Source organism: Akanthomyces muscarius, assembly GCF_028009165.1.
Source record: "Akanthomyces muscarius strain Ve6 chromosome Unknown contig_11, whole genome shotgun sequence".
NCBI lineage: Eukaryota > Fungi > Ascomycota > Sordariomycetes > Hypocreales > Cordycipitaceae > Akanthomyces > Akanthomyces muscarius.
The window spans coordinates 56,228-69,972 of NW_026611614.1; the positions used below are offsets into that span (position 1 = coordinate 56,228).

The 13,745-nt window shown below is 47.5% G+C and overlaps 2 protein-coding genes across 2 annotated transcripts; both read right to left on the reverse strand.

The window, feature by feature from the left end:
* Positions 1–1,122: 1,122 nt before the first annotated feature.
* LMH87_007547 (uncharacterized protein) lies at positions 1,123–2,057 on the reverse strand (the record flags this gene model as incomplete). The annotated part of the gene is made up of 4 exons (XM_056199445.1): positions 1,123–1,604; positions 1,657–1,672; positions 1,824–1,840; positions 2,045–2,057. 4 exons carry the CDS (start codon positions 2,055–2,057, stop codon positions 1,123–1,125), a joined length of 528 nt encoding a protein of 175 aa, XP_056057893.1.
* Positions 2,058–11,414: 9,357 nt separating this feature from the next.
* LMH87_007548 (uncharacterized protein) lies at positions 11,415–12,622 on the reverse strand (the record flags this gene model as incomplete). Its single annotated transcript, XM_056199446.1, has 4 exons — positions 11,415–11,639; positions 11,710–11,713; positions 11,765–12,337; positions 12,570–12,622. The coding sequence occupies 4 exons, from the start codon at positions 12,620–12,622 to the stop codon at positions 11,415–11,417; spliced, it is 855 nt and encodes a 284-aa protein (XP_056057894.1).
* Between the last annotated feature and the right edge of the window lie 1,123 nt (positions 12,623–13,745).

Below are 13,745 nucleotides of genomic sequence, written 5' to 3' on the forward strand. Positions count from 1 at the left end.
AGGCACTGAGCAAGCTGGCTGGTTTTATTTAGGGGCGGGATTCGCTAGACGGATATGTCACTTCACTGAGTAAAGTCTTGACGGGCTTTGGATGAACGAATAGGGTGATATGTGTCTGAAACGAAAGATCTCGAGAGTGATTGGCAGTGCAAACATTTTCTTACGTGCTACGACAGCTTTCCAACTTAGTACTACCATCCATTTAGCAAATAGCGCTGCATATTGTGAACTAATAATAGAGGAATCTGTGGATCCAAAATGGCTAATACAAACAAAGTATTTTAAAGACATATCGTGTCTCCCTGACTAGCAAAAATAGAACACTAGCAGGCTTAGATTGACTCTACTTATGCGGCTTCATGCGCACATGGCAAGTGCTGCAGTCTGGTCTATTATAGTAAAAGATTACATAAAACTAATACGATATCGGGTGTCATGTGTACAGTCCTTGGTAACGAATCACCAGAATCGGTTGGAGCGCTGAAGCACCGGAGTGACAATTGACAGTTGGAAGGCGGACTGAGCCTTGCAGGCGGTGTGGTAGCAATGCACGCCCTATGCCAGCTGCATTTTGCTAGGAAAAGATTGGCATAAATTGGTCGGTCGGCCATTGTCTATACATCAACGGCCACTGACTAGCGTACGCAGGGTATCGGTCTGGCTTGCTACCAAAGCCGTGTATATCACAAACTCCAAAAAAATAGTGTCATTATGGGTGGACCTTTCATAAATGCCAGCTGCAAATCGGGCGCCGCAGCGGGCTGCAAAGCGGGCAAGAACCTGTTCACAAACCACAAGCGTATGAGTTTACCCACTACACGTGCCACTGCTCTCTCGACAACGAGGAAGCCGCGAGGATCAGGAGCAAGAAAGTACCCAAGCGACAAAAAAAATGATAGCACAAGAAACTCGAGAGCACTACTTGCAGCATCATGTCGCAGCATCAAGTAGAACTCTCATAGCCGAGTTAGACTGCCACATCCCAGCAACAGACGCCTGAGCCTGACTCGAAAGGAACAGAAAGAAGTAAATTGATTTCAATTTTGTAACCCATACATCGACTATAAAGAGCATCGCGATTTCGCTTAGTAAAGCTCTTGATAAGGAAAGGTGTGGCTGCTTCTAACTAGAAAGAATCGAGGCATGAAAAGCCAGTGTTCCTTGGACACTGACGGGATCCAGGCGGAAGCGCTCCCCGAATACATTCTCAACAATGAGCCCGTTGCGATATGGAGACACGGACTGCACGTTCGGATGCGAAACCAAGCGGTGAACTGGCATACCACGCGATGGCTGCATAGAAAATTCCCGCAAGATCGGTTTCCAGCAATCCCAAGTATAGACACCATCGCCACCAGCACTCTCGTTCTTGTCGCACCCCACAATGGCGCAGCCCAGTGGTCCTAGCATCGAGGCAAGGGCGAAGCCAGTGGCACTGCTACCACCACTGCCAATAAGGCCTGTCGCGATGGCGGTGCCTTCGCCTAGCGCTACGACGCTTGCTTGAGCGCTGAGCCCTTCTAGAGACCCAATAACTCCTGCCATCATAGAGGTCCCAGCAAAACTCGCGCCGCTACCAAATACGGTGATGGCAGGAGGGCAAGCTGCAATTGATGTTATAACGGCGACCATTGTGGCAATGACAGTATGCAGTACACGGCGATTTGTATAGCTGTATTTTTTTACCCCTCAGTTAGCCTTTATCCCAGTGAGCAGCGTCGCTGTGGCTATCACAGCTAGTCGATGGTGAAGAGGAGTGGGAACTAGAGGCTATTCTACGAGAGAAGTATGTCCGACGAGGACGGAGCCGTAAGAAGAAATACCTCGTCAAGTGGGTGGGCTACCAAGAGCCGACGTGGGAGCCTGCGGCCGCCTTAAGCGGCACATCCGTGCTGGAAACTTGGGAACGTCGCCTTGCGAAAGGGGGGAGTACTGTCACGGGTTAGACCCTGAAGGAGACTCGGGCCGAAGCCCTCGTTGCATCGTCACGATGAGGTGGACCGCGACCGCGCGGTCACGATACCCATGTCCAACGGTTACCTACTCAACCACGCCATGGTCAGTGCGTCGACGATATTTCAGGATAGATCCAGGGGATCTCTCCTCTTAATTCTTTAATTCTTCCTCTTTGTACCAAGATCGTTTAGATAGATTGAATAAATCGTCCAAACCCTTACAGCTATAACTGTAGCTAGGGTAGTTATAAGGAAAAGCAATAGAGAGGTAAACTATTATATAAAGGAAGGACCGTGGCTAGTCTAGATAGTTTAGATCTCTATTGATCAATCTAAGCAATAGTTTCACTATTGAGAGTTCTACTCTTAACGACCGTTTATCGCCTACTACTCAAGAACTTGCTACCCTGTAGCTTCAGCCTGACTCACTACCTAAGAAACAGACCTACTGTGACTTAGTAAATAAGCCATCGTTACAGACGTGTCCTAAATCGCCTAAAACAGGGCCTATTCCTGTAATAGTCTAAGCTAAGTATATTAATAACCTAACTAGGCAACCACTATAAGTATCGTAAAGCTAAAGAAGAAGAAGAAAAGGGAAAAGGAGAGTATAGGGAGCTCTGCTCCTAAGCCCGTCCGATGTAATCCCGCTTGCTGGCAGACCCCGGCTAGGATGGCCGGGATTACGGCGAGGGTGCCGACGGAGCTGCTTCCGGGCTCAGCCCGTTATAGTAATAACCAAAAAACCAGCGACCAGCCAAGTCCTATAAGGGAATTATAGGGCCAGGTCAACCAGGCTAGGGAATAGACGGTTAGAGAATAGCTGACCCTGGAGGGACAGAGGGCCCTGACAGAAAATTCATCGTACCTAGCCCGACGCTGGCTGGAAGTCCTGCTAACCACAAAATGATGATGATGATGACGATGATTTATTAACGTCTACCTAGCGCCCTTGTAGGCATTAAGACGTGCTGGTCTAGCGGTGTTTTTGCGAGAGGCCTTGCATAAATTCTTTTCTGAAGCATACAGTGGGTGGCAGAAAGTATTCGCCCCCTGTCAGGTATCTCAGCCAAAACCAGCCCAAATAGGAAGATCAAAACAACGCTGCTTTAGCGCTCAGATTGTAACCCTAACCCTGTGAGACATTATAGGGGACTTACAGTGGGTTCTAGCGCATCGCACTAACCCTAACCCTGCTAGGAGACAAAGCGGCGTACTCGGTTTTCTTATCTAGGTTAGCAGCGCTAACAAAATGCTAACGTCGGCCACCCACTTGGGAACACCCCCCACTTGGGAACACCCCTTTCACACCAAAAAGGCGCTTTTTACAGGGATTATATATCTATAGCTAGTATATCTAAAAAGATTAAAGAAATATTAATAAATCTATTATAGCTATATTAAGCTAAAAAAGAGTTTTTAGTTTATTATTAAAATCTATATAATAGATATAATTATTTAAAGTAGTAATAAATAAATTACTAGTAAATACTAAGTAATTTAAAAAATAATTATCTAATTTTAGAAAATAGCTATAATAATAGAATAAATATAGAAAAACTCTCTAAAATATCTATTATTTATTCTATTAATATTATAAATAGATACTAATATAGTAACGTTATATATATAAATAAGTCTTTTAAATTTTTACTAGTAAAAATTTACCTACTTTCTATTAGTCTATATTAAAGCTTTTTTAAAATTATATATATATTACTTTCTAATAGATATATAGTAAAAAGGGCTAAAATTATTTTTAAAAAATTAATGACTATTTCTAGTAAGCTATTAGAATTAGTTCTTTAGTGTTAAGAAACTACTAGTATTCTCCTACTAAACCTTAACAAATTTTATACCTAATCTTTAGAAATATCTAGTATTAGGTATAAATTTACTACTAATAAAAACTAAGGATATATAGCTTAGTTTGCTAATTATCTATCTATTAATAATTTTTTTAACTTTTTAATGTCTAGTAGTACTGTCTTATCTCTAGTTGAAAAGGTAGTGTTTTGGTGTAAAAGGGGTGTTCCCAAGTGGGGGTGTTCCCGAGTGGGTGGCCGACGTTACCTAACAGGGGGCAAATACTTTCTGCCACCCACTGTAGTTGGCCGCACGCTCGTTGTCGCCTCAATGCCGCCGGCGTGTCGTGGTGGATCTCACGTGCAGCCAGCCAAGACCTCTAGTCTAGAATCCTGAGGCACCTTCCCTCTATCACCAGCAATTTATGGCAATGCTATCTACACTCTGGCCCGTATCTTGTCAGCGAGAACACCGGGGCATTTTTTCGATCGCTTGTCGCAGAGGGTTGCGCTTGGAAAGGCGTATTAAATGGAATTATGAGTGAAAGGAGAGCCAAAGAAATCAAGGTGGCGGCCCCTACATTCGCGCCCCCGTACACTCGCGCCCCCCGATTAGTCAACAGCACCCGCTGTAAGTTTTGTACCATGCGCTGTAAATTTGGCCTATCTCATGGGCTGCTTCTACCTCGCAAAGGGCAGCATTTTGCGCCTCTTTTATGACCTTTTACATGACATTTGCTACAAGTAGGCTGCATCTTCCCCGGTAGCTGTTGTTTGTATTGAGGCTTGTCCTCTGCGTTGTCCTCTAGTACGTCTGCTAGTCCGTCTGTTGCTTCGTTTGCTGGCTCGTCCTCTGGCCTTGCCTCATCAAGAGGTCCAATCTCCCGCTCATTTTGAGGCTTATCTTCTGGCCGCTGTATAGGTTGTAGCCTGTGGTTGTGCTGCGAAAAGCGCGCTTCAGATCGATATTCATATTCCCAATTACCATAATATTTTTTCCTTGATCAGTATTGTTGGTACAGATAGGTACGTATTAATACGATAGTTGGTGATAGAATAGGTTAATTCGTGGTGTTGTTAGTCTATTGTACAATACTCGTTTGTAGCCACCCAGAACTCTGTGGTGGCTATCGTAAAAAAGTGGGTCAATCCATGGTTCTGGCCAATGAGAGGGCTCCGTTCAGGCCCTCTGCCAGTCACTGCCACCAGAGGGTGGGCAGGCTGCAACAAGTATCGAAAATTGGCAACCAGCACGCCATCGACTGCAAGCATATATGAGGCTTTGCCGGCCACATTCCCATTTGGATCTTCTGATGATAAAACGATAGCCCTCGACAGCTGCGTGAACTTGCAATAGAGAGAGCAGGTCTTCTCGTGAGTCCCACCATTGAAAAGAAGGTAAAGACGCTGTATCGGGCACCATGTCATTGAGACGTGCGTGGTAATGAGGAGAGGCTGTTAGGGAGATGTATGTAGTGATGAGTTATAGAAGTAGACTCTATTGGCGTGTTTAGTGGCCTTGTGCCGCTGAGGAACGACCAATACAGTGGCAACTTACAACGGGTGCTGTTGACTAGTTAATCGGGGGGCGCGAGTGTACGGGGGCGCGAATGTAGGGGCCGCCAATTAAGGTGTTGGGATTACGTAAGCTCAAATGTCACTCTCACCGATACCTTCTACAAAATAGATCGGAGACACTATGAATCTATTAATGGTGATTATAACTTAAGTCTATTTATTCAGTATCAAGTTGTTTGTAACTCTACTGTCTACACCGCGAAGAAACTGTTAAACTGTTATGCGAATTATATGCTAATAGATCGTGAGAATAAGGACGAAGGGGGCGCTAGACGTTGCCTTCCTGAGGCCCTCTCGGTCTATAATAATGGCGAAGTGGGCTACTATTAACTAAAAACACTTTATAATGCCTTAAAGCGCGAATTAGTGCGCCTAGATGGGATTTTAGCGGCGATATAGCCACTATTATAGGGCGCAGCCTGTGCAGCCTCTGCCTTTATTAGGTAAGACCTCGTCTATATTTCAGCTCGATCCGGTTGATAACAATTTTTTTCGATAGGACTGTATCTATACTTTTTGCTTTTCTGCTCAAAAAGCCACTGTCATCAGTTTCGCTTATAAGCTCCATATGTGGAGCTGGTTGGATGTGGCATCTCAACAACAAAGAAAAAATTAGCGACTATGTTGTTATACGTGGCTGTAGACAGAATTTGTCGCATATAATTTGTCTTGTTGACGATGGATCTCTTACTCCTGGTGATGAGACTCGGTTGAGAACGGGATGGTTCAAAATTTTCGAGTGGCTGAACACAACGTACTAAGGTATAGCACGTCATCGTCTGGCTGGCACTCTTGCAGGATGCCAGAGACCTATTCAAGCTTAATGAAATGGCTTTCCTTCTTCTCTATAGTACCTACCCGGTAGAGTCGATAGCTGCTCCGGCTGTTCCAAGCACGCATAACGGTTGCCGCCAATTTCGGCAGATAATGGTTGAGCGTCAAAATCGGGAAACGAGAGCTGAACCTGGCGGCGTGTTGGAACTCGCTGTGTTATAGAGAGGGTCTTGTACGATGCAAGAGATATCTCCGTGCCTCTCCGCAGAGAGAAACTCGCGTAGCGCCAGAAAGAGAGCATGCTGAGTGTCGCTTGGGAGTTTGTCGTCATATATCCAATTCATGGTCGAGCATGCAAAAGCAACAATATTGTTTATCCCGGGTGGGATTACCGCCGAGGACAAGGCAGCCATAAACTGGTGGTAATGATAACTTGCATCCCAGGCCTTTCTCTCACGAGTGAGCCGGGCTTGGACGGCCCCGTACGAGGTGATGGCCCAGCCAGGTACCAAGCACCCCGTGGAGATACATCTCTTCTCCGTCGAATAGGTGCCACCCTATATGATGCATATGTTTTCATCGTTCCCGTAACCGTAGGGTAGGATCATTTCCAAGTTCATGTGTAGCGATAGTGTTCAGAATCTGGTTCAGTGACTGCTAGCTGTAAAGTACTGTGCATGCTGGTATGGTAGCTGCTGAACAACATCCTAGAAATGTTCTTTAAACCATCCGATACACTGCTCCTTTGCCATGCTCGCTTGCTCTGCAATGTCATTCTCAGATAAATCTGCGCGTATATACTACAACAGCTTTTCGAGGATGTCAAGTCTACCTATGTATGTAAAGCTCAGATCTTCGCCTTACACGCTAACCCGATAAGTAGGCAATCTTGCCATCCGTCATTCTCCTTGTTGGCATAAAAGCGACGATGGATTGGATTCCGGTTCGGAGTCCGGTGGTGTCGTCACCGGCGGATACGACGACGACGTGCTCTCTATGCTAGGTGGTCTATCACCCAACAAATTCTGCCTCCAATCCAAGGGGTACCGCACGGCCACTCTTTGGGATTGTCTTGTTCAGCCCGACCCCGTCATAATTGAGAAAGGAGACGACGCTGGACAACTTAATCCTTGGATTGCCAATGGGGTCATACTTCGCCAGGAGTACTTCGTGAGATCGGATTAGGCCGCCGAGCAGTTGATCAAAGAGGCACAGGCAATATACTACGGCGAGAACCCTTTTGTCGTCCGACTGCACTGGCTGGTGGAATTCATGGCAGATCGATCGCAGAATAGTGAGGTGCTCCGTGATGTGGCGCCGCTTGTGGGAGGCATCACTGTCAACGTGGACCTGCATGATGGCAACAACGGGCACCACAAATACGGGAAAGAGGTGCAGCCCCAATGTATGCCGCTTTTCGGTCAGGGTCCGGCCGGGCATGGCGTAACCGGCAGTCGACGGACGCGGGTATCCTAATGAGCACCGCACAGTAGCCTCACGCAGACGGTTGAGAGCGGCGCAGGTAATGAGTCTGGACGAGGAGACGATGCATCTCTACCTCACGCAAAGGCACTGCTGTGTGACGAACGCCTATGCCGTCAGGCCACGGGGCAAAAGGTCAGGGCATTAAAAGCAGTTCTAGCAATCAATGTAGGCGTAATAGCGGTATATATAGCGTAGAGCAGGGCCGCAACCAGCGGTTGTTACATGCTGCCGGGCGGTGATGAGTCAGTTCTGGCCGGGGCGGCCGGCTGGCCCTGGTCTATGGAAGGCGAAGACGAGTAGTGCGGTGTCTGTCCCCAGCAATTCCACAGCATGCTACATCTGCTACTTGCTGCAGGCGATGTGCTCGCGCGCTGGCCCAGTATGGCAGGCGGCAAAGACGCCAATTCCGGACATGTAAACGTAACCTCGCTACTGAGCGCTATTAGCTGCAGAACGACAAAGCGTACATAATAAAGAAAATTGAAGTACAGTATTCCAATTTGAAGCTAATCTTGGCGTTGTGCGTAGTTGCAAAATAGTCAATGGCATCAGAACCGATATGCTGATTTCAAAAACTGCCTAACCCGAAGATTTCGCTAAAAGATGGAGGTGGAATTTCGGGCATGCCAATCATGCGCGGCTTGCTGCTCGTGCCTTTGTAGCTCGCCGCGCAAAAATTGCACCCAGCCTGACTTCCCTTGCTGTGTAATCATGTCCTCGACCAACGACCACTGCCATGTGCCGACTATCTCCTCCTCAAAAACAGCATACGGGTAAAGAATCTGGCTGTGATAATACTCGTAGTACCTGTTGTACGGGTCCTCCACATCATAATGCAACATTTCCTCAAAGGCGCTCAGCGTCGGATAGCCAGAGCGGAGGCGGACCCTATTATTGATAAGCGACACGTAAGAAGGTCCTCTACCATTTTCACGGTATCGCCGGGCGCGCGCAATGGTTGAATATGGATCTGCATCAGCAGAAACTAGAGGGCTTGCTTCAGTCCAGTCCGCGTGATTAGCGTGTCGTTTTTAGTGCCGCGCGGCGGACGCCTTCGGTGTTCAGGTCCCGGTCTGTGGCTGCGACAATGCGACCGAAATGAAGCTCCGCTTGTGAGTACTGGTCCATGATCCGCAGAGCACCATTTGCCCCGAGCGGCGTTTTGCCGTTAAATAGCCTGTAGTCCATTGGCAGCCATGGATGCAAGTGCTCTTCTGGCACAAAAATGTTTGACTCATAATTGTCCGCCAGTAGTCGATTTCGAAAGTTGGCTTGAATCTGCCGAGTTTCATCCGGGGGTAGCTCATTCATTTTGCACATATGCTGAGACTGGTACTGTACTGTCGTGGTAGCCGTGTAACATTGTGGCCAGTCGGACAGAAAACCGATATTTATAGAGGCCTTCCAGCACTAAACCGGTCGCCATACTTCATCGGCGTTACCTACTAAAGTTTAATCAACCCCGTTTGACTTTGCGTCAGAAAACCCAGTTGTCAAATAAAACGGGTCAACAACAGTGACCGGAACCGATCGGTGGTTCTTACTCCCTAAACTGTGGTCACCCGCCCTCTGCTTTCATTTCGAAGACAATCATAACACAGAAAGAATATACCTTTGCCTCGAACGTCGAGGGCATGACCAAGCATTTCGACACAATGGTGAAAACTAGGACACTCAAAGAAGCGCAGAAGGATCAGTGCTGCGACTTGACAACTGCTGGGCTAGTAAGGTCTAGAACAAAATCACTATGAACTCTAAATAGTGGTAAAATAGTGGTGAAAAGGCATGGCAATGCTGGTCGTGCTGCATGCGTAGTGCGGCCGACCGGTTGCAGGCGTGAACCAAAGTAGCAAGCTATACGCAGTATGTGAGTGGAAAATAATCCATGATGTAATCCTAGAACACATAGTTACACATACCGTGTCGGCATGGCCAGGAAGTTCGCGGTGCGCGACAACAATTTTGAAGTACTTTTCTAGACCTAAACATTCAGAGATCTGCGAACCCTTTTAGCACACTTGTAGTCTTTGTTTATGCAGAAATAGGGGACAGAAGCTAGGGCCGGCGTAGATTCAGACTTCGCTGCAACGATAAGATATTCCGCACGTCTATTAGCGCAAGTCGTACTTCATACCATGTTTGGCTGGAATTACAATGCTTATTCAATCGAATTCTGGTCGCGAGATTTTGCTGTTCTCCTTTACACGGCGGTCTGCTGCGAGCTGCCCCTTGAATTTCTTGCGATCCTCTAGTAATCAGAGAGCATCCGAAATGACAGCGAGGTTGCTAGCGACAGGCTGGCTTTCTCCAATTCATGGAGAAACCCCCACTTCAAGAGGGTTTTACTTCTGGGGGCGTTAAAATACGCTGCAGCGAGGGCGTTAGCCGGTTCTGCACACCGTTGAGTCGCCGTTGGACTGTCGAGCGTAGTACATTGAAGACTCGCCAGATCACGTAGATTCGTATTTTGGTCAATTTGAAATGCCACGATCGCTTTATGTCAGGATTTAAAGACATTTGAAGAATATTTGGGGATGCATTTCGCGCTGGTACATACGTTCTATGAATATCTCAATTAATTAACGACTGGCAGCGCAGTTTTACTCAATTTTCTAACTAGTTATTCATTTGCTCTTCAACCCTTTTCACAATCATTGCTAGGCTTGAAGCCGTCGTAGTGAGGCGTTCCGATCTTGCCCACTCTCTTTTCCGGCCATCGTCCCGGCGCTCTATTTCCTAGCACACAGCCACTTTCTACAGTACTTGGATCTCTTTGTCGTCCGGTCCATTCGTCCACGACACGTTGCTTGGTACCCGTTGTGCTGTTATTGCAGGCGGACCAGTGGTCATGCTGCCGCACGCAAGATGATGACGATTTCCTGCTTCAAAAGATTGTCATTCCACCGAGATCAATGGGCCTTTTCCAAAATTAAATAATGATCATGAACAGTATTTGGTTCGACGCTCTACCATTTTCCATTCCGTAAGTTCGGGGTACGGGGCGGACTCATTATTCAACGGGCAAGAACAACTTTGACTCTCAATTTTTCTATTGCAACCGCTGCAGTTTGATGTTGATGCTAATGTCGCGAAATCTTGGCCTTGGCTGGCACTGGTGACAGAAGGTCTGACGAGGTCGAAAACGGAGCATCTTTGACAAGACTTGAGATATAAGTAGGAAAACAGAAGAGCTTAGAATCATCCAGCAAAATTTTTTATACAGATTCAGTCTTATTAGCAGTGCAGAACGCCCCGTACCAACTGCGATCCCCGCCCGTCTGCGAATACGCGAGAGGGGAGTCTACACCACTAGCTTCGACTGGACACTACATGGTCTCCTCAGTATATAATAGTTCTCAAAGACTCGAAACTAAAATGACGGGCCTAGCGCCCAATTTATGAGAGGCTTTCGACCGTACGGACTTTGCATACCTCATGGCCGCTCGGTGGCCGCGGATCGCCCTGCTTGACTTGGATGCCGATGCAGCTGATGGGCCACAAAGGCCTTCATTTCAGGAATCCAGAGATCGCGGAGCACTTCTTCCAAAAACCGTCCGGCAGATGATATCCCTTGAATAGACCTTCCCCCCAGCTCGGCGAACCAAAGTTTGCTGTGCCGGTTGTCTGCCACGGACTGACCGTAGTGATACGCCAGAGCAGCTACATGCATCAACACTGGACGGTTCTTTTCCGCTCTCGGCCATAGTCCAAGATGGATCTTGCCCGTACCTGGCCGTAGGTCCAGTATGCTGGGCTTGATATATGGCCATGCCGCCTTGCGCAGGCTCTCCAACATTTCTAGGGGCCTAAATACCCGTTACGGGAGAACGCGGGGGTCGCCTGTGAAGCAAAACTTGCCCAGACGATCAAGGGCGGCGACGCCTTCTGACAACAAGAGCCCGAGACCTTGAGAGCCTTCATCGTAGAACCTGGCCTTCATCTCGTCGATGGCTCGTTCGAATTGGGTGGAGTATGCTGCCAAGATGCCTAGGAACACAGCAGGCGGGAATTTTCGCAATATGTGTGTGCAGTACTGCTTTTCCTGAAGAAAAAAAACGCATCAGCTGAAAGATCGGCTGGATCACGGTTCGAAATGTTCGCTTTCTGCGCACCAGCCTTTGTACCTGGACGCACACGACTTGCTCGAATCGAATCGCAAATTCCTACCCCGTAATGTTGGCCAGAATACGCTGTCTTTCTCGGGCAAACGGCGTCGATGCCTCTGGATTGTCAGGCGTCAGTCGTCCTTCAAGACGTTCTGGTAGCTTTTGTCTCTTGGTCCGTATATGGGCTCCGTGCGCAGTGTCGGCCGGGGGTAACGTCAGTGCACCCGTGGCCAGCCCTTGGCTCGCCAGAAGGTCATCCGCCCTGTGGCGTATGGTTCGTTTAATATTGGAATACGCCTGAAAGTGCTTGTATTGCACCACATCGGCACCTTCGTTTTCGTAGCTCATATTGTCTCTTGTAATGGCGAGCCGATTGTTCGCCTGAAACGCTGGCGGTTCAGGAGAGGACAAGTTGCCGTACGCCGGATGGAAGGCGAGTGGGAAGAACGTATAGTCACGACTATTGGCATACTCGCGTCCCAACTTGTTCCGGTCAATGAGAAGACACACCGGTTCGCCGGCCCCTTGCGAGGCAGACTCTGCTGCGACGGCATGGAGGTTGGTCGCCAGAGTGTAGGAAACGGTGAGAAGGTTTTGCAGTTCAACAGATTTGGGCCAGGACTCGAGCGCCAATCTTAAGATTAGCTTCTAAGAGTGTGCAGAATAAGAGTATTACTGGATACATTGTACGAGTTTCCCTGGACAACTTTTTAGAGTTCCTTCTCCGCCTATGTAATGCTCTTTATCGCCGCAACGTGATGACGTCCCCAAGTTCAACCCGAAAACCAATTCCGTATCTCACCCATAAATGCTCGGTGACTGCACCATCAACGCTTTGCAGAAGCATGATAGACTGTTTCACAGACCCGAAACTGCAATCGGACACTCGAGCAAATTTCCAAGTAAAGGTCAGCGGCATGTGACTGAGAGCGAAGGTCGCGGGTGCTAAACTACAGGAAAGAAATGAAATACTTCAAGCATATTAAATAAGGATGGTTAGAAAAGTTCCTCCAGATAGCTCAAACTACAACATGCGCCAATGAAATTATAGTCTACAATGTGGATGAACCCGAAGATCGTCCTTGAAGACTATTTTACATAGTATTCTTATTAGCTCTGACAACTAGTAGGATGCTGTAGCATCCTAGATCTAGATGCTAGTTAGCTACCCACTGTCGCCGAGACATGGCGCGAAACTTTACGGCTCCCATGCTGTTAGCCTAGTTCAGCATTGTCCCTTAGAAATCCGGACATTGATAATTGAAACCGTAAACAAACTTTATGCAAAAAAGTTTCAATGCATTAAGTTCACCAGAGTGGTTTATAAATAGTCTAATGACTCGCATTGAGACATAATCACGCCGCTCTACCAACTTCCACCTCAGTCTTACTCGTGCAGCTTTTACGCAACTTATAGAGTATGTCAAGCGTTTTCCCAATTACTTTCGAGGTGGCAAATGCCTTTCAGAGTCTGTCTCTCGATACCAAGGAACAGCAATGTGGAGGAGATGTATGTATCGCCCAACATGTGGTCATGCTTTGTGCTTATATTTCCCTTAGGCATTGGCCGGCTTCCGTTTGAATATTTTTGACTACCCTCTCCTTTATCGGGTTATCTGCGAGAACTGCCCCGGTGTGGGAGAATTTGGTGTACTGCCACGACTATATCCACCACCAAATTTGGAAAACTTAAGCGCAGACGAACTGCTGAGCGAAGTGCGGACAAATGTGGAGCGTCATGCCGACTGGTCAAACCGAGATGCGACACCTTTCACTTCACTAACACCAGATTTCCTGAGAGCACTTCACATAGCGTTTTACTCGTACCACGATAAAAGTGACGTCCGTATCCTCATCGTGGATCCGCGTCGTTTGAAGAACGGGAGCAGTCTATCATGTAACTGGATCCGTGCCAAATGTGGCTTAAAAGAGGAATCTATCTATAACACGGAAGTTCTCGTCTGGAGCGAAATTCCTTCCAGCAGCATAGTCCACCAGTGGCAGCGGGGGACACTTGTCAAAAGCGGGTTATTCAGAGGCTA